Source organism: Rana temporaria, chromosome 11 (genome assembly GCF_905171775.1).
Source record: "Rana temporaria chromosome 11, aRanTem1.1, whole genome shotgun sequence".
NCBI lineage: Eukaryota > Metazoa > Chordata > Amphibia > Anura > Ranidae > Rana > Rana temporaria.
The window spans coordinates 8,488,175-8,509,205 of record NC_053499.1 but is presented as its reverse complement, the minus strand read 5'-3'; the positions used below and the strand labels follow the sequence as shown (position 1 = coordinate 8,509,205).

The window sequence follows — 21,031 nt, the reverse complement described above, 5'->3', positions numbered from 1 at the left end:
TTTTTACTATAAAGTACAAAAAAAAGCAAAAAAAAAAAAAAAAAGATAACTGTCAAAGTTATCAATGACCCCATTGTCGGGCGTCCCGAGTCGGGCGTCTGGAGTCCCGCGATCGGTCCCCAAGGCTGAAGAACCAGGAGAGCTGTGTGTAAAACGCACCTTCCCCGTTCTTCACTGTGGCACTGTCATTGATCGTGTGTTCCCTGATATAGGGAAACACGATCAATGACGTCACACGTCCAGCCCCGCCCCCCCTACAGTTAGAAACACATATGAGGTCACACTTAACCCCTTCAGCGCCCCCTAGTGGTTAACTCCCAAACTGCAATTGTCATTTTCACAGTAAACAATGCATTTTTATAGCATTTTTTGCTGTGAAAATGACAATTGTCCCAAAAATGTGTCAACATTGTCCGAAGTGTCCGCCATAATGTCGCGGTCACGAAAAAAATCACTGATCGCCGCCATTAGTAGTAAAAAAAAAATTATTAATAAAAATGCAATAAAACTATCCCCTATTTTGTAAACACTATAAATTTTGCGCAAACCAATCGATAAGCGCTTATTGCGATTTTTTTTTTACCAAAAATAGGTAGAAGAATACGTATCGGCCTAAACTGAGGAAAAAAATAGTTTTTTTATATATTTTTGGGGGATATTTATTATAGCAAAAAGTGAAAAATATAGATTTTTTTTCAAAATTGTCGCTCTATTTTTGTTTATAGCGCAAAAAAAACAAACGCAGAGGTGATCAAATACCACCAAAAGAAAGCTCTATTTGTGGAGGGAAAAGGGCGCCAATTTTGTTTTGGAGCCACGTCGCACGACCGCGCAATTGTCAGTTAAAGCGACGCAGTGCCGAATCGCAAAAACTGTCCGGGTCCTTTACCTGCATTTTGGTCCGGGTCTTAAGTGGTTAAACAACCCAGAGCTGTGTTCAGTGACAGGGGATCTTGTTGCTAAGCAGAGAATGGAAAAACAACGAAATCCTCAGTAAAAACAGCACACACAAACACTGGCTAGGCACATATTTAACTCCTTGATCACCCTAGATGTTAACCCCTTCCTGCCCAGTGTCAAAATTACAGTGAGCACTGATCACTGTAATAATGTCACTGGCAGTTAGTTAGTTCCCACAAAGCGTCAGTTAGTGTTAGATCGCCCGCCGTCCCGCTATAAGTTGCTGATCACCACCATTACCATTATATATTAAAAAAAATGAATTTCCAGTACAGTATATATTTTATTATTTGTACATGCTATAACTTTCACGCAGACCAATCAATATACTTTTTTTATTTTATTTTTTACCATAGATGTATAGCAGAATACATTTTGGCAAAAATGTATAAAGAGTATCAATTTTTATTGGAAAAAAATTGTGTTTTATTTTTTGTTTATATAATAAAAAAAATTAAAACTCAGTGGTGACCAAATACCCCTGAATGAAAGCTCTATTTGTGTAAAAAAAAAAAAATGATATAAATTTGTAAAAAATTATATAAAGTTTGGGTAGAGCGTTGCATGACTGAGCAATTGCCAGTTAAAGAAGGGCAGTGCCCTGCATAGAAAAAAATGGCCTGGTCATGAACCTTCCGGAGCTAAAGTGACAGCGCCCCAGAAATATATGTCCGCCTACCCCCCGCCATTTTTTTTTCTCCCTACAGCAGTAACAAGGTGCTCAAAATAGAAGCTAATTTGTAGAAATGAGATTTGAGCTTCTTAGATTTCTTAGACACCCAAATTTTATAGCGACGAGGCAGCAAAAATGAACAAAGTGATTCGCAGGAAGAGTTATTGCAACCCGTGCCAAGCTGGCCGACTGCAGCAGATCTCTGTCTGGATGAAGGGGGTACGAAAACCGCTGCAGGCAGGTGCCGGGAGGTCTGAGATTGTTTCCTTTTGCAAGAGAAATCCCATTGCTCATAAAGTTTTTTTTTTTTTTACCCTTTTTATTGGGCACATAAAAGCCACCAAAGTCTCCAGCTGTGACTCTTTTTTGGAAGAGTTCCCAAGGCCACGGCTCTGTCTGGTGTTGTCCATTGGCTGTCCCGGGTGGGTTCCGTTCCCCCCCATTGGCAGTTCATCCGTGAGCCCGTGTCCCCCAGCTACACCTCGGCCTCCATACTGCTCCCTGTGTTGGCCTCGGAGGTTGGTGGCCTCTCCTCCCTCCCATTGGAGGATACTTCTTCTTCTTTCGTGTTCTCGGCGGTGGCGGTTTCCCTGAACACTTTGGTCTCCACAGATTCCTTCTCCTCTTTTATCTTTCTGAAGAAGACGTTGGTTTTGTACCTGCGGCAGAAGACATACAATAAAAATTTGTTTTCTACAATATCTGTAGTGTTATCGTGTTTCGCGGACACCCCTCTACAATATATATAGGGCCGGATTCAGGTAGCCCTGCGTAATGTTGTGCGGGCGTAGCGTATGGTATTTACGCTACGCCGCCACAATTTAGAGAGGCAAGTGCAGTATTCACAATGCACTTGCTCCGTAAATTGCGGCGGCGTAGCGTAAATCTGCCGGCGTAAGCGTGCCAAATTCAAATTCTGAAGAGGTGGGCGTGTTTTATGCAAATAAAACATGACCCCACGTATTTGACGTTTTTTACGAACGGCGCATGCGCCGTTCATTAAAGAATCCCAGTGCGCATGCTCCAAATTTCGCCGCAAATCGTCAATGCTTTAGACGTGAACGTAACTTACGTACAGCCCTATTCGCGAACGACTTACGCAAACGACGTAAACATTTCAAAATTCGACGCGGGAACGACGTCCATATTTAACATTGCGTACGCCTCATATAGCAGGAGTAACGTTACGCCGGAAAAAGCCTTACGCAAACGACGTAAAAAAATCCGCCGGGCGCACGTACGTATCTGAATCGCCGTATCCAGCTCATTTGCATATTCTGCGCTGAAATCGACGGCAGCGCCACCTAGCGGCCAGCGTAAATATTCACCCTAAGATACGACGGTGTAAGAGACTTACGCCAGTCGGATCTTAGCCTAATTTCGGCGTATCTTGCTGTCTGAATACAGAAAGAAGATACGCCGGCGCAGCTTTGAATTTACGCGGCGTATCTATAGATACGCCGGCGTAAATTCTTGCTGAATCTAGCCCATTGTTTTTTTGTTTTTTTAGAAACTAGTTAGTAGTCGGTATTACTTACTTCCTAATATAGCAGATGGCGAGTACCACGGCTGCTACGAAAAACACTAGAGCCAGGATGAGAAGCACGGTCGGTAATTCTGTGTAAGAAAACAAAATTATTACATAGGAAATATTTTGAATGAATGAATAAATAAGTTAATATAGTTCTGTGTTTTGAGGTGCATTTTTATAAAAGAAAATCATTAAGGGCCAGATTCTCAAAAGGCTTACGACGGCGCAACGCCATTTGCGCCGTCGTAAGTCCTAATCTGGCCCGGCGTATCTATGAGACTGATTCTTAGAATCAGTTACGCATAGATATCCATTAGATCCGACAGGCGTAAGGCTCTTACGCTGTCAGATCTTAGATGCAATTTTTTTTCCCGCCGCTAGGTGTCGCCGACGTCGTTTTCCCTGTCGTCTATGCAAATTAGCTATTTACGCGAGATTCCTGAACGTACGCGCGGTCGACGCAGTGAATTTACGACGTTTCCGTAGCATTTGCGACGCGTAAAGTTGCCCCTGCTATATGAGGGGCAACCAATGTTAAGTATGGCCGTCGTTCCCGCGTCGAAATTTAAAAATGTACGTCGTTTGCGTAAGTCGTCCGTGAATGGCACTGGACGCCATTTACGTTAACGTCAAAACCAATGACGTCCTTGACGTCATTTAGCGCAATGCACGTCTGGAAATTTTAGGGACGGCGCATGCGCAGTACGATCGGCACGGGAACGCGCCTAATTTAAATGATCCACGCCCCCTACCTGGATCATTTGAATTAGGCGGGCTTGCGCCGGAGGATTTACGCTACGCCGCCGCAACTTTACAGGCAAGTGTTTTGTGAATCAAGAACTTGCCCGTAAAACTTGCGGCCCCTAAATGTATTTTTAAAACATTAAGATGGTGTAAAGAAATCATGTAACCCAGGCATGTCCAAAGTCAGGCCCGGGGGCCCAATGCGGCCTCCCCTGTTGATTTAATATGGCCCCCCTGGGGATTTGGATATATATATAGATATATATATATATATATATATATATAAAAATATATTGTTTGTGGCCCCCAGGGCCACAAAAGACATATACTGTATTTATTGGCGCTGCCTTGGAGGGGACAGGGAGGGGGCAGGAGACGAGCGCCGTCAGATTACATGAAGAGAATCTCCTGTTTACTCAGCAGCGTCTGTATTGTAAGTCCCGTCTCCTGGGATGCCATTGGACGACTGTTCTGTCTATCACAGGAGGCGGGACTTTGTATTAAAGAGGCCACAGGGTAAACAAGACATTCTCCTGTTTGTAATCTGTCGGGACTCTTCCCGCCCCCCTCCCTCTGCCCTCCAAGGCTGCAGATGGGCATCGTTCAGGCTGCACTGATGGCAATGGTAAGGCTGCATTTATGGCACATGTGAGGCTGCATTTATGGCACATGTGAGGCAGGCATTTGGTTGCAATGGTGAGGTTGCAATTATAAGGCTGCATTCATGGCAATGGTAAGGCTGCAATTATGGCAATGGTGAGCCTGTGTGTGTTATACGCCAATAAATACGGTATATCCAAATAACACGCCCAAACTCATCCTTAGTCCTAGGCAGCACTCTGGGATTCGTTGGGGCCACAAATTAAATATATACAATTAATCCAAATAACACGCCCAAGATAATCTCTTCACCACACACAGCCACAAAGGCAAGAGAATTCTTGTTGGGCCGTGTATTAGTGCTCAGACGAACACACTTAGACAGAATTTTAATGGTTCGAAGAATGTCAGGCAAAATAGTCGGCCCTCACGCATGTTCACTTCATCAAATCTGGCCCTCTTTGAAAAAAGTTTGGACACCCCTGGTCTAGGTAGTAAATTTGTTAGTTTTCGTTTCATTTGTTTTTTTGCTTTTTTAAGGAAATTCGAAAATCCGGAAATTAAAAAATTTGGAATTCAGAATTTGGAAATGAGAAATTTCGGAAATCCGGAAATTCCAGAATTAACTAATTTGTCAAAATTCATAAAAAAACTAATTCGGAACTAAATGAATCTACAGATCAGCAGTTCATGGAGGCAATACATTTCAACCAAATTTTGTAACAATAGAAAATGACTGTAAAAAAAAAAGACTTTACTTCCAAATACGATTTTTTCGCTCTGTCGTGCTTGATTTTCCGGTGGGTTAGTCGGTTCTTCTGTTGGTGGTTGAGTTGTCATCCTTGGTGTTGTAGCTGGCGGAACCTGTTTTGGGGTTGTAGCTGGTAGAACATGTTTAGGTGTTGTAGCTGGCGGAACCACTTTTGGTGGCAATCTTACTGTTGTTACCAGCGTGGTAAGCAATGGACGCCTTGTTGACTCTTCTAATGTGGTTGGTAAGATCGGCCAGGCTGTTGATCTCTCTTGTGGTTCCGGGATCTGTTGGTGGGTGGTTGGCAGTAGCGGGGATCCAGTGGTTGGCGCCACAGTGCTTGGTGGTATGGTGACCATGAGCTGTGGTTTACAGGAATTGATCCGCAGATCTGAAATAAAAGCAGTGACAATTAGACGTAATCAGGTCAACATTTGAAGAGCTGGGTATGTGGACAAGTACCGGACAAGTACCATATGTGGACAAGTACCGTATGTGGACAAGCAGCAGACAAGTACCGTATGTGGACAAGCAGCAGACAAGTACCGTATGTGGACAAGCAGCAGACAAGTACTGTATTTGGACAAGTACCGGACAAGTACCTTATGTGGACAAGTACCTTATGTGGACAAGTACCGTATGTGGACAAGTACAGGACAAATACTGTATGTGGACAAGTACAGGACAAGTACCTTATGTGGACAAGTACCATATGTGGACAAGCAGCAGACAAGTACCATATGTGGACAAGCAGCAGACAAGTACCGTATGTGGACAAGTACAGGAGAAGTACCATAAGGGAAAGTTGAAAAGAACTTTGAAGAGGGAGTTCAAGAGGGAGTGAAACCGCTAAGAGGTAAACGGGTGGGGTCCGTGCGGCCCGCCCAGAGGATTCAACCTGGCGGGCCAGGGTCGACCTCCGCGAGCCTGTTGGACTTCCCTGACGTCCCGTCCCACCCCTCGTGGGGCGGTGTCGACAGGGAGGACACGGCTCCCCCGCGACTGGCTCCGGCCCGGCTGGGAAGGCTACAACTCCAAGAACTTGTCCCTCATTGGTCTCCATCAATTGCCATTAACAAATGACCAGGCCAGCTGATGGTCAAGCCAGTAAAATGGCTTTATGAGTATGGTGGACATGCAGGGCTGGACTGGGACAAAAATTTGGCCCTGGACTTCATCCAGACTGGCCCACTTTGACAGATCTCTCCCACAGCGGCCGGACAACTCCTGCACCCCCCCGGGCACCCAAGCCCACTCTCCCCCTTCACTAGCCACTAGCCGTTTTACTTTATTAGAGTAGAACGGTTGGTACTGGTACTTTTATAGGCAGTACCAGTGGGGAAGCTAGACATTATTTCTCTTGGGGAAAAGAATCAGTTTGGTGCCCCCCGCTTATGGGACAAGATTAGGCAGAAGTGAGAAACTCCCAGGCCGCTGTCACTGAAGCCGGCCCACTGAGCCATCGGCCCACCGGGAAACTCCCTGTAGTCCCAATGGCCAGTCCATCCCTGTGGACATGTCCAGTGGTATGAACATGCCTATGGGCAAACACATATTAAATACTAAATATGCTATATGCTGTATTTTAGCAAATACCCAATGGAAGTGTTTCTTCTTAGATGACCACATACTATCAATTTAAGCTAATGACGCTCATCTGCCATTAAACAGGTTATAGCAAAAGCATTGAAATAGCCTACCATAAACCCACAGGAGGCCAAACCCAGAGTGTCATGGATGAGAACCAATGATACAATGACTGCAATATTGGAAGATGGAGAGGCTTTGTTTGAGATGTGTAATCCCCATGGATCCAACCTATGGTAGAGGCTGCTACACAAGTAATGCACTCAACCACCATGTCCTGTATGCACGCTCACCACGCAACACTCCATTGCTGAAGAAAGTTGAGGTTGGTTTAAAACTTACTGCACAACATTTAGACAAGCCTGTGAAAAGAGATGTATGGTATTTTTTTTATTTTAAGATTCATACTTACCTGGGTAGATGCTGCATCTGTCCCCCACCGGCTCTAACACTGAGAACCGAGAGATCTAACACCGCCAATCGCTCAGTTGTCAGGACTCTGTGAGCAGAGAGCTGGTGACTGTCAGTTACCGCTCTCCGCTTTGCCACCCCACCCCCCCCTGTGCTCACTGGAGCACTTGGCTGTGGAGGGGCGGGCTCAGGCTCCCAGTGGCTCGCTGAGAGGCTGAGCTAGGTGCCGGTGACTTGTCGTTAAAATTCCCCTATCGAGATGGTTCCTGTAAGGACTGCGCAGGCGCAATCCTTGCCGACGGAAATCTCCGAACCTCGGCCGGCATCCAGGCTGATTCCTTAACATCCCCGTGGATTGGAGGATGTTAAAAAAGAGCCAGGAGGCCGAGCGAGCAGAGCGAGCCACCCGAGCAAAGCAAGGACATGAGACCAACTGGCCACTTTCCTCAAATTCCACGTCGCCCTGGATGCCGGCCGAGGTTCGGAGATTTCCGTCGGCAAGGATTGCGCCTGCGCAGTCCTTACAGGAACCATCTCGATAGCCGGAACCATATCGTCAGATCACCGGTCTAGGCATGTAGGCGGATCCTGACTCCAGTGTCGCGATCTTGCCCGAGTCTTGCTTGCTGTGACGTCAGCAGACAGCGGGCTTCAGCAAAACAGACTGCACCCCTTTGGTCCATAGGGGAGTGCAGCCAAATGAGCTTTGGCTGTACTTTTCCTTTAAGTGATACGTCCAGTGAATATTTGGTGCACCGGGCGTCTTCACCTGCTTTGAGTCTCAGCCTGTTGTGTGTTGCTGTCTTTGTATAAGGTCAGTGACTCAAGGTATTGAAGCCATCAGATAAGTAAAAACAGCCAGACAACCAGCATTTTCAGAAAAAAAAAGCATACTCACCAGAAGCGTTGAAACAATAGGCGCTGAAGTCGCGGGACAGCGGTACAGTCCAGGTGAGAACCCCGGTTAGATTCTTTCCACATTTTTCATTGTTTTGAATCCGTGAAATAACTCCAAATTTCTCCATCACCCACCCATAGCTGTAGAGGAGAGGAATAGCCATTACATCACAAATATAAAGGCGATGATGTCACAGTATATTTAATGTTACTCCTGTATGGTTATGTTTTGACTCAGATATTTGGTTATCCGAAGAATAGGGTGTGCAGAAAAAAACGATATTACCAAAAGTATTGGGACACCTCCACCAAATAATTTGGACCCCATGTCTGTTTACATACACTTCTTCCCCACAGAGAACAATGGCCCAGATTCTCATCCGAGATACGCCGTCGTATCTCTGCGTTGAGCCGTCGTATCTATGCGAATGATTCTTAGAATCAGTTACGCATAGATATCCATTAGATCCGACAGGCGTAAGTCTCTTACGCCGTCGGATCTTAAGTGCATTTTTTTTTCGCCCGCTAGGTGGCGCTTCCGTCGAATTCCGCGTTGAGTATGCAAATTAGCTAGATACGCAAATTACTGAACGTACGCGTGGCCGATGCAGTAAAGTTACGACGTTTACGTTAGGCTTTTCCCGGCGCAGTTCGTTCGGCGCGGGGACGCGATTCTTTTAAATGATACACGCCCCCTACCCGCCGAATTTGAATTCCGCCGGGTGATGTACGCTACGCCGCCGCAACTTACGGAGCAAGTGCTTTGAGAATACAGCACTTGCCCATGTAAGTTGCGGAGGCGTAACGTAAATGAGATACGTTACGCCCGCACAATTTTGCGCCGATCTACGTGAATCTGCCCCAATGGGTGTTCTGATCAGGTCTGCCTGAAAAACAGACATACCTGACCAGTCCGCTCGTGTGAAAGGGGCCTAATACATATATTTCTCTTTACCAATCTATCTTGGACTACAGGAGAGTCAGGACGCCCACTAACACACAGCGCCTTTCTCTATCTGCAATGTAGAGAGTGTCCTGACTCACAGTATGTCGTCAGGACGCTCTCTACGTTGCAGATAAAGGAGCTGTGTGTTAGTGGGCGTCCTGACTCTCCTGAAGTCCAAGGGAGGGGGCGAGCACGACACTCCACACCAGGGAGAAAGCCTTGCATTACTGTGTGGTGTTACAGACAGAAGAACAGGAAGTGAGGATTTCTCAGAAGAAATAAGGACATTTAAAAGCAAAATGGAAGGATGAGGTAAGTGAAGGAGGACTGCACTAAGGGAAAGGAAGATATTTAGGGGAAACATTTTTTTCCCTTTACAACACTATTAACTGCTTACCGACCAGCCGCCGTATAACTATATAATTATGAGATCGACGGCTCCGGTAAGCAGCATAGGGCGCGAGAGGGGGAGGGGGGGGGACACTTTCCCGCCGCAGATGACGGTGATTTAGCTGTGAATCCACAGCAGAGACCACCATTATCGGAAACCGGACCGCCAGCTGAAGACGAGGATACCGGGGTTATGGCGACTAGCTGCTGCCATAACAGAGATACCCCGCTTCAAAATGCCAACATATATATACAGTGGGCGGTCCAGAAGAGGTTAAATTGACCGGACTAATCTTTGCACCACATGAGCATATACTGTAGCCAGTCTCTGGGGGGCAGAATTATTGTTGGTTGGTCAAATACTTATTTTACTCACCAAACTGCAACTCAATTTATAACATTTGAATCGTGTTTTTTCTGGATTTTTGGTTGATATTCTGGCCCGGATTCAGAGAGATCTGCCCATCTTTAGGCGGGCGTAGCTCAGATACGGTACGCCGCCGTAACTTAGAGCGGCAGGTTCCGTATTCAGAAACAACTTGCGCTGTAAGTTACGGCGGCTTAGTGTATCTGACACGGCGTAAGCCCGCCTAATTCCAAATACGCTGGTAGGGGGCGTGTTGTATGCTAAATAGTCGTGACCCCACGTAATTGACGTTACTAACGAACGGAGCATGCGCCGTCCGTGAAAGTATCCCAAATTACGCCGCAAATAGTCATTGCTTTAGACGTGAACGTAACTTACGCACAGCCCTATTCGCGTACGACTTACGCAAACGACGCAAAATTCGACGCTGGCCCGACATCCATACTTAACATTGGCTACGCCTCATATAGCAGGGGTAACTTTACGAGGGAAAAGCCTTACGTAAACGACGTAAATCAATGCGCCGGGCGGACGTACGTTTCTAAATCGGCGTATCTCGCTAATTTGCATATTCGACGTGGAAATCAACGGAAGCGCCACCTAGCGGCCAGCGTAAATATGCACCCTAAGATACGACGGCGTAGTAGACTTACGCCGCTCGTATCTAGGCAACTGTGAGGCGTATCTGATTCTATGAATCAGGCGCCGAGTTGCGACGGCCCGCAATCGGAGTTACGATGGCGTATCTGGAGATTCGCCGTCGTAACTTCTTTCTGAATCCGGGCCTCTGTCTCTATCATTTAAAATACACCTGTGATAAAAATTATAGACCCCTTCATGTCTTTGTATGTGGGAAAACCTACACAATCTGCAGGGGAGAAGATAAATATTTCCCCCCTCCGTATCTTAGAATTATATTGGAAAACAAATTAACAAATTTCCTTTAGGAAAGCAGGACAGGCGCCAGTACCGCTTCTGGTTAGGGGCGGTGAAAAAGCCCCTTTAGTGAGGGCTATGGGCCTCACATACTGATCATCAGGAATATCCCCCCGGTAAAGGTCCAGCAAGAAACCCAGAGGACGATCATCTTTGCCCACCTACCTGCATGTCTCGAAGCCGAAGCTCCAAGCTTTCTGTACGTTGGCCCTGCTGGCGAGTTGTAACCCAAGAAGCTCACATGCAGTCTCCGCCATTGTGTAATTAAACTTCTTCTCCACTAGAACTACTCCGGCTATTCGGCATTTTAACGGTAGAAGGTCTGCAAAGTACAAACAAGGGTGAGAAATGGGAATTTGCTGAATTTATTCATCTCCAACCAAGCAGACAAACACACAGTACAAATACACCAATATAAAATGCTCATCAAGAATGTTTTGACTCTGCTAGGCCCATTTTGGGGTTCACACACCCTCGTCACATTGCCTAGATAGAAGTGTATTGTGCGTTTTCTATACCAGTGTTTCTCAACTCCAGTCCTCAAGGCGCCCCAACAGGTCATGTTTTCAGGATTTCCCTCAGATGAAATGGCTGTGGTAATTACAAGGCAGTGAAACTGATCAAATCACCTGTGCAAAATAATGGAAAGCCTGAAAACATGACCTGTTGGGGCGCCTTGAGGACTGGAGTTGAGAAACCCTGTTCTATACTATAGTAAAGGGTAGAAGTGTCACCTCTTCGTCCCCAGTCTATACTCCTCTATGCTCTCCCCCTCCTGTAGACTGACAACACAGAGCTCAGCATTTTGAGCCCTGACTGGCTGACAGGGCTGGGCCGGAGGGGTCGGCCGTAAAGGTGGCCGACTTGGGGTAGGGTGACCAGACATCCCCGGTTTCCGGGGACAGTCCCCAGATTGAGGACACTGTCCCCAGACCAAGTCTGTCCTTGGGTTTGTCCCCAGATTGGATTTGATTTCAAAGACAGTCAGTGCAGAATTAAAAAAATAAATTCTGAATTACACACCCCAGCTCCGCCGCTCCTACTAGCTTAGGAGGGTGTATTTTTTTCCATTATCTGGGCCCCTTTCTGATGATCATGTGCTGGTCGGAGTGGAGGGAATATTTCTTCAGTTTCAGGCAGGACTGGACTGGGCCAAAAATGTGGCCCTGGACTTCATCCAGACTGGCCCACTTTGACAGGTCTCTCCCATGGCGGCCGGACAATTCCCGCACATCCTCCCCCCCCCCCCGGCCACCCAAGCCCCCTCTCCCCCTTCACTAGCCACTAGCCGTTCTACTTTATTAGAGTAGAACGGCTGGTACTGGTAGTCTTATAGGCAGTACCAGTGGGGAAGCTAGACATTATTTCACCCGGGGCAAAGAATCAGTTCGGTGCCCCCCCTTATGGGACAAGATTAGGCAGAAGTGAGAAACTCCCAGGCCATAGCTGTTGAGTCAGTCGTATGTCCCCTCCCCCCATGCTCCTCTGTCATCACCCTGCTTCTTTGCTCCCCCCCGGTGAGCACTGCGGGGAGGGAGAGGAGGTGAGCGCTGCGGGAAGGGAGAGACAGAGGAGCGGAGGGGGGCGGCGGTCCGCTGTCACTGAAGCCGGCCCACTGAGCCATCGGCCCACTGAGCCATCGGCCCACCGGGAAACTCCCTGTAGTCCCAATGGCCAGTCCATCCCTGGTTTCGGGTGCCCATTCAGTTTCGCTCGCATGTTCTTCTGCCTACATACACCTGAAACTATTGTTCATCATTTCTGCTATCCCTTCACCTTTTAATTGTTTAACCGTTTTTACCCGGCTGGGTAAAAAAAGCACAGAAAAGACACCTGTTTGAGTGGACATTCCATTTACAACTCTCATCAAGTACCCTAGATGGCGGAGATACAGAGGTAACATGCCACCCAAAACCAACCAGCAGCTCCTTCGGGGGTAGTGCTACATACATAAATATATATACATAATTATTATTTTTTCCTTTTATTGGTTGAACCAGTTGGACTTTTTTTCAGCCAGACTAACTATGCAACTTCTGCAGATTATAAATAAAGAGGAATTCCAGGTAAAGCAGAGCTCCACCCAAAAGGGCAAGCTCCACTTATTTGCCTCCACATTTGGCACCTTTGTGGGGGGAGCGGGTACCTGGTTTTGACAGGTACCTGCTCCCACTTCCAGCTGAGCTTGCAACGATGAAGTCAGCAGGAAGTTTGCCCCCCCCTCCTTCTTCCTGAGTGCTTCAGGCATGCGCAGTAGGGAACCCGCTGGGAAGCCGCAAGGCTTCACTGCCAGTTTCTCTTAATGGCGATGGTGGCAGGAAAGCAGCCAACTAAAAAAACGTCTGGATTCGTGGACAGGTAAGTGTCCTAATATTAAAAATCAGCAGCTACAGTATTTGTAGCTGCTGACTTTTTTTTTTTTTTCTGAAGGAGACTGGAGCTCCGCTGGAAATTACCGTAGTAGACAAAGCTGAGTGGTTGCCCTGCTACATCCTGAACACAAGAGATCGGCCCCCTGGCACGGGAGCCATTCACAGACTGCTTTGCAATTCCTCAATGAATAGAAAGCATTCTCTGATTGGACAAGGAGGAGTTGTGGGGTGGTGAGGTCATGATCTCCACGTCGTCCATTGAGAAAATGCACCCAGCTGACAACCTCCTGTGTTCAGAATGCAGAAGGGCAGCTGCTTGGCACAGAAACCCAGAAGTAAGTGGAGATTATAGTTACATTGATCCAAGCTGATCCAATGTAACTATGTACAAATGCCATACATGGAATTCTTTAACAAAGAATAAGAATTGAATGTGCCGTGCATAGGAAAGTTGGATATTTTAGTATCCTTGGTCTGAAGGGCTAGGTGAAGACATTTCAATATAAAATATGAACATGTCTAGGGAAGCATTTTCAGGACCAGGGACAGCTTTCTCAGTACAGAGACCCTAGATTGTACTGCAGGGCATGCTATTGGCTGGTAGCCATGGACTACAGCATGTTTTTCCTCTAGGGTCAGGCCATGGAGGGAGTAACTACCTTTAACAGGAAGCTCACCAAAGACAGGCCGGCTCCCGCAGGTCATTAAAGGGCCGAGAAAATATTTACTGCAGAGTCATTGATGGGCCTGGATCTGTCAGAGGCAACAAAGGTTTTAGCCTTAGGAAGGGGAATTTCAGACAGGCATTGCACTACTATATGTGGATGAATACTATTGGGTTGATTTAATAAAACTGCAGAATGCATCTAGTGCAGCTCTGCATAGAAACCAATAAGCTTCCATTTTTTTTTTTTAACTAAATGTAGAACAAACTCTCTTCCACGCCCGTAGGGTAATCCTAGTAATGTGGAAGTTTCCCGACTCCCCCTGCATATAAGTCATGGATGTGCTCTGTAGGCAATGCTTTACTCCTAGAAAACCATATTTTTACACAACGTGGTTACCCCGGCAAATTAAAAAAGTTCTTTGGCACTCCTGGTCTCAGCCCACGGGAACCTGTACAGTTGTGCCTAAAAGTTTGCATACCCTGGCAACATTTTTGAAATGTTGGCATTAATACTGGTCTATCACGAACGAGAGGGCGATCGTGATAGGCGGAACACTGAACACAGTGTTTGCTTGGAAACCGAGTGTTCCACCTATCACGGAACAGCACAAGGAGGAGCGTGAGTTTTTAAAACTGCACGGCCGCCGTCTGAATATGTCACGGACTCGGGTAGACAGATCGGATTCTGCAATGGGCACAGTGAGGTCAGGCTGCAAAGGTAACGGGACATGCCGGTTACAGTAGAGAGTATGTAGGTGAGAGCATGGGCGAGTTGAAGAGCTGCAATGGGCACAGTGAAGTCAGGCTGCAATGGGCACAGTGAGGTCAGGCTGCAATGGGCACAGTGAGGTCTGGCTGCAAATGGGCACAGTGAGGTCTGGCTGCAAATGGGCACAGTGAGGTCTGGCTGCAAATGGGCACAGTGAGGTCAGGCTGCAAATGGGCACAGTGAGGTCAGGCTGAAAATGGGCACAGTGAGGTCAGGCTGAAAATGGGCACAGTGAGGTCAGGCTGCAATGGGCACAGTGAGGTCAGGCTGCAATGGGCACAGGGAGGTCAGGCTGCAAATGGGCACAGGGAGGTCAGGCTGCAAATGGGCACAGTGAGGTCAGGCTGCAATGGGCACAGTGAGGTCAGGCTGCAAATGGGCACACTGAGGTCAGGCTGCAAATGGGCACAGTGAGGTCAGGCTGCAAATGGGCACAGTGAGGTCAGGCTGCAATGGGCACAGAGAGGTCAGGCTGCAAATGGGCACAGGGAGGTCAGGCTGCAAATGGGCACAGTGAGGTCAGGCTGCAAATGGGCATTGTTGGCCCTCTTTTTTTTCTGCTTACAGTAGCTGCTGCATTCTCACTCTCGGCTTATACTCTGGTCGGCTTATATTTGAGTATATACGGTAATTTCCCACATTTGTGGCTTTTTAAATCACAATTAGTGTCTGTGTATAAATAGTCAATGAGTTTGTTAGCTCTCACATGGATGCACTAAGCATTCTGGACACTGAGCCATTAAGGGAGGTAGAAGAGAACAGTCAAAAGATCTGCGTAACAAGGTAAGGAAACTTTAAAAAGATGAAACAGGATATAAAAAGATAGCCAAAGCCTTGAATATGCGAGTCTGTACTGTATAATCACTTAAGTGGAAAATTTGGGGATCTCTTGATACCAAGCCAAGGTCAGGTAGATCAAGAAAGATTTCAGCCACAACTGCCACAGGGACTGTTTAGGACACAAAGAAAAACCCTCACAGGTAACCTCAGGCGAAATACAGGCTGCTCTGGGAAAAGATGGTGTGGTTGTTTTTAAGGAGCACAATATGATGATACAACTTTTATTGTACTGCATTGTTTTGGACTGCTATCTTATCTGTTTAATACAATAAACATTTTCCTGATTTAAAAAAAAAGAAAAAGGATTGAACAAACTGAAGTTAGAAGCTGATTGGCTACCATGTACAGCTGCACCAGATTTTTCACTCTCCAGTTTTAGTAAATCAATCTCTGTATGCATCATAAAAGGTGGTACACGTCTAATCATAAAGCCTAGCAGTAACAGGAAAAGCACAGTGATTATACAAAGGGTGGTTATGTAATGGAAATGTGCGTGTAGTCCGTGCACGCCACCAACATGGAAACATTCAAATGTTCTTTCATAGTAACTAAAAAATTATTTTATCAGATCTTCGTATTAAAACATAATGTCTGCTCACATGAACTTCCCAAATGTGTAATTTAAAGGTAATATCTCTTTGCATGGTATAATCTGACATAGCAACCTTTCATTTAAAAATAATTGCTGGGCAATATATAATTTCCTCTCTAATATGGAAGGTGATATTTTCGTCTACAAAAAAACCCACAAAAAATGTAACCTTTAAAAGTAACCTGATCCTCCAACATGACCCACCACTGGACATGATGATAATACAATTCTATTACACTCTATACATAGAACACTACACCCCCAACATGGCCCACCACTGGACATAATGATAATTAGGGTTGTCCTGATACCACTTTTTTAGGACCGAGTAAAAGTACCGATACTTTTTTTCAAGTACTCGCCGATACCGAATACCGATACTTTTTTTTTAATCTCATGTGACAGCAGCACATGTGTCAGTAGTTTTTTTTTTTTTTTATCTTTAACAATTAGTTTTTATTTTTTTTTAAAAATGTTTTTTTACATTTTTATTTATTTATAATGCTTTCTTTTTTTAAAAGGGGGGGGGGGGATGGACTGTGTCAGTGTGTTTTTTCTTTTATTTTTTTTTATTATTTTCTACAATCATTTTATTTTTTTTAGCCCTGTTGGGGGGCTTTGGTGAGATATCAGGGGTCTTAACAGACCTCTGACATCTCCCCTTTGAGACAGAGAAAGGGACTAAAAACACATGTTCCCCAGTCCCTTTCTCAGCAGCATGAGCTGCGCTGAAAATGAATGGAGTGAAGACAGCCACTTCTCTTCATTAATAAACTGAAACATTGTAATCACAGTTTACAATATTTCAGTTATGTGAATAGACGGAGTCAGTGATCACTGACTCTGTCCATTCGGAGCAGTAAGGAGCTGGATTTACCAGCTCCTACCCCGCTTTCCATCCTGACAGTTCCAGGGGGTGGAGGAGGAGCACGGAGGGAGAAAGAAACACGGGGGGGGGGGACACGGAGGGAGAGAGAGAAACAGGGGGACACACACGGAGGGAGAGAGAAACACGGCGGGGGACACGGAGGGAGAGAGAGAAACAGGGGGACACACACGGAGGGAGAGAGAAACACGGCGGGGGACACGGAGGGAGAGAGAGAAACAGGGGGACACACACGGAGGGAGAGAGAAACACGGCGGGGGACACGGAGGGAGAGAGAGAAACAGGGGGACACACACGGAGGGAGAGAGAAACACGGCGGGGGACATGGAGGGAGGGAGACTGCAGCAAAACGGAGGGGGGCTGGAGGAGGACAGGGGACAGTCAGCGGTGATCGTGTGTGGGGGAGTTGCAAGCACCGATCACCGCTGATTTTAAAGCAGCTGAAAGCTGGGGGGGGAGAGAGGAGCGGAGAAATTACTTTTAAATCTATACAGCGGTGATCGGTGCTTGTAACTTCCCCATGCACTGATCACCGCTGACAGTACAAGTATCGGGTGAAGCATCGGGAGCATTTGCCCCGAGTACAAGTACTCAGGCAAATGCTTGGTATCGGTCCCGATACCGATACAATTCTATTACACTCTATACATAGAACACTATACCCCCAACATGACCCACCACCGGACATGATCATCATACAATTCTGTTACACTCTATACATAGAACACTACAACCCCCAACCTGACCCACCACTGGGCATGATCATAAGACAATTCTGTTACACTCTATACATAGAACACTACACCTCCCAACAGGACCCACCACTGGGCATGATCATCACACAATTCTATTACACCATGGGTGCTCAACCTGTGGCCCTCCAGCTGTTGCGGAACTACAAGTCCCATCATGCCTCTGCCCTTGGGAGTCATGCTTGTAACTGTCAACCTTGCAATGCCTCATGGGAATTGTAGTTCTGCAACAGCTAAAGGCCCACAGGTTAAGCACCCATATATTACACTCTATACATAGAACACTACACCCCCAACATGACCCACCACTGGACATGATCATCATACAATTCTATTACACCCTATACATAGAACACTATACCCCCAACATGACCCACCACTGGGCATGATCATCATACAATTCTATTACACCCTATACATAGAACACTATACCCCCAACATGACCCACCACTGGGCATGATGATAATACTATTCTATTACACTCTATACATAGACTATTACAACCCCCAACATGACCCACCACTGGGCATGATGATAATACAATTCCATTACACTCTATACATAGACTACTACAACCCCCAACATGACCCACCACTGGGTATGATAATAAAATTCGATTACACTCTATACATAGAAAACTACACCCCCAAAATGACCCACCACCGGACATTATCATAATGCAAATCTATTATACTTTATACATAGAACACTACAACTTCAACATGACCCTCCACTGGAGTCCATCAACAATTTCAATAACAACGACAATTTAACTTTTTTTACAATTTCTGATAGTGAGGTCAGACTCAGATACTCCATTGGACACGGAACTCTTGGTGAAGAATAAGAAGCATTTGCCTTTTTTCCTTTAAACCACACATGGAGGGCTAAACATCCATTTCATTTCTATTCCCCAATTTTTGTTTGAGCATTTCAGATTTAAAAAAAAGATATCCGTGACATCTTCTTACATAACTCATGAAGTTCCAATTTCCAGTAGCCGGTACTATTTTTTAACCAACATTATTTTTCCATCTTCAAGGTTTGTTAGTCGAAAATCATCTGTCTTTGTAGAACGTGGGACCACTGTCTTCATTTCCAAAATATATGAACAAAAATGAAGTTACATATTACATACCTTTTACATCTATAGAACTGAAGTTTAGGTTTATCCTTAGGAAGAGCGACAATAGTACGAACGTAAAACCAAGGTGAGAATCCATGTTTGGTTTGTGGTTTTCAGCTGGCTGATCCTGTAATCCTCTCTGGTGGGTGGATGAACTATGTGTGAACGTCTGTCATTCCCCACTTCAACAATGAAACCTGGGAAGGAGGGCATCGATTCATAAAGTCTCCGTGTTCCGCATACTTACAGGACAACAATGGGTGGAAACCAGTGACGTAAAAATCCCATGTTCTGTTCGGTGGGTAGCTGTCTGGAAAACTGAGATAATAATGAAAGAGCCAAAAGTGATAAGAGGAAAAAGCAGAAAACAGGAGAACTTTTAAACAAGAACCGGAGCTGCTTCTTTTACTGAAAGTATACACTTCGATTCGAGTACCAAGAGTTTAGGTAGAACTACATGTATAAGAAAAATGCAAGAATTATTTTGGGACTTTTTTTAGGTGCTAATATATAATATACACAACAATTAAAATCCATTATTTATTTGCATACATTAAAAAAAGTATATAACAAAAAAAATATATACATAATTGGTCAATATAATAGCATTTGGAAAGTCATCTCATACAGTTCATATTTTTCATGGTTGGCAAGGTCCCGACATGTTTTGCCCCATTTGGCTTCTTCAGAGGATATATTTGTCTGTTGCAAGTTATGCCATTCTATCAAATAAACATATAACATAAGTATGCATAATAATAATAATAATAATAATAATATAACATGTATAAGGAGTATTGAGGACCATTATTATGAAGAGATCTTGACAAGTTAACCCTTTAAAAAAACTATACTGCAAATAAGGATATATGTGTACTGTATATATTTATAACCTTACATTTGGATACCATGGGCACACAATGGACATCCCATATGGAAGGGTTCTCTACACTGAACCTGAACCATCTCTTGCCATGTCGGTATTTTTTTTTTTTTTTACCAGATGCTGGATTATTGGTAAAAAACAAAAAAAAAAAACGATGCTTAACTGAGGTTTATCCAGTTGTCTATTTGCATTCATCAAATGGAGGTTATCCTAAAATTTAATTGAAACTATTTTCCTATAAATGCAAGGGTGTTTTTTTTCATTACCATAGTATAAAACGTTGAAGCATAAAGAAGAAGAGGGGAAGAGAAAGGATGAGAGATGGTGTGAAATAGAGAGGAAGAGGAAGGTAGACAGAGCAAAAAAGAGAAAAGAAGGGAATAAAATGAAAGGGAAAGGGAAGGATAGAGAGAGGGAGACAGAATGAGAGATAGGAATGAAGAGATGAAAAGGGTAGAAGGAAAGAGGGAGAAGGAAATGAGAGAGTGAGAGTGACAAAAGGGAAGGGAAAAGAAGAGAAGAGGAGAAAAGAGAAGAGGAAGTAGGATAGAGAGAAATAGCGGAGAAAGGTGAAGGAGACAGAGAAAGGGAAAGAAGCCGGGGGGGGGGGGGGGAGATGGTGTAAAAGAGAGACAGAGGAAGAGGAGAAAGATAGACAGTGTCAAATAGAAGGGAAGAGAAGGGAAGAAAAGTAAGAAGAGGGGGAAGAAAGAGAGAGAGAGAGAGAGTGTGAGAGAAAAAAAAGGAAAAGAGAGAGAAGTGAAGGGAAGGAGGATTGAGAGAGGTGGATAGGATAGAGAGAGAAAGAAAGTGTAAACTAAAGGGAAGGGGGGAGAGAGAGAGAGAGAGAGAGAGAGAGAGAGAGAGAGAGAGAGAGAGAGAGAGAGAGAGAGAGAGAGAGAGAGAAAGAGAGAGAGAAAGAAAAGAAAAGAAAAGAAAAGAAAAGAAAAGAAAAAGAAAAGAAAAGAAAAGAAAAGAAAAGAAAAGAAAAGAAAAGAAAAGAAAAGAAAAAGAAAGAAAGAAAGAAAGAAAGAAAGAAAGAAAGAAAGAAAGAAAGAAAGAAAGAAAGAAAGAAAGTGGGTAGGAGCTGGTTTGAAAAAGTGATTGAGAAGGAGAGAGGGAAAGATGGAAAGACAGCGTGAAAGAGAAGAGAAAGGAAGGGAAGAAAGGAGAAGGGGAGGGAAGAAGGTATAAAGGGGGAAAGACAGAGAGAACAGGGAGAGATAGAGAGAAGAAAAGGGAAGAAGGAAAGGAGAGAAAAGGAAAGAGAAAGGTGGGAGCTGGTGCGAAAGGGAGGGAGAAAAGGAAACAGAAAAAGCGAGTGAGAGAGGGAGAAAAGGAAAGAAGA

General features: G+C 45.1%; 1 protein-coding gene across 1 annotated transcript; it reads right to left on the bottom strand.

Moving 5' to 3' along the window:
• Nucleotides 1-1,931: 1,931 nt before the first annotated feature.
• LYVE1 (lymphatic vessel endothelial hyaluronan receptor 1) lies at nucleotides 1,932-19,099 on the bottom strand. The gene is made up of 6 exons (XM_040327967.1): nucleotides 18,810-19,099; nucleotides 10,959-11,115; nucleotides 8,156-8,295; nucleotides 5,267-5,650; nucleotides 3,172-3,250; nucleotides 1,932-2,292 (listed from the first exon to the last, which is right to left on the bottom strand). Exons 1-6 carry the CDS (start codon nucleotides 18,892-18,894, stop codon nucleotides 2,109-2,111), a joined length of 1,029 nt encoding a protein of 342 aa, XP_040183901.1. The 5' UTR covers nucleotides 18,895-19,099; the 3' UTR covers nucleotides 1,932-2,108.
• Between the last annotated feature and the right edge of the window lie 1,932 nt (nucleotides 19,100-21,031).

Bases quoted from the DNA above. Each gene is read 5' to 3' on its own strand.
- LYVE1 (XM_040327967.1), bottom strand. From the start codon at position 18,894: ATGGATTCTCACCTTGGTTTTACGTTCGTACTATTGTCGCTCTTCCTA. The intron at 11,116-18,809 runs GTATGTAATATG...TGTACTTTGCAG, and splicing joins CAGTTCTATAGATGTAAAAG to ACCTTCTACCGTTAAAATGC. The intron at 5,651-8,155 runs GTGAGTATGCTT...CTTTTATTTCAG, and splicing joins CTATTGTTTCAACGCTTCTG to ATCTGCGGATCAATTCCTGT.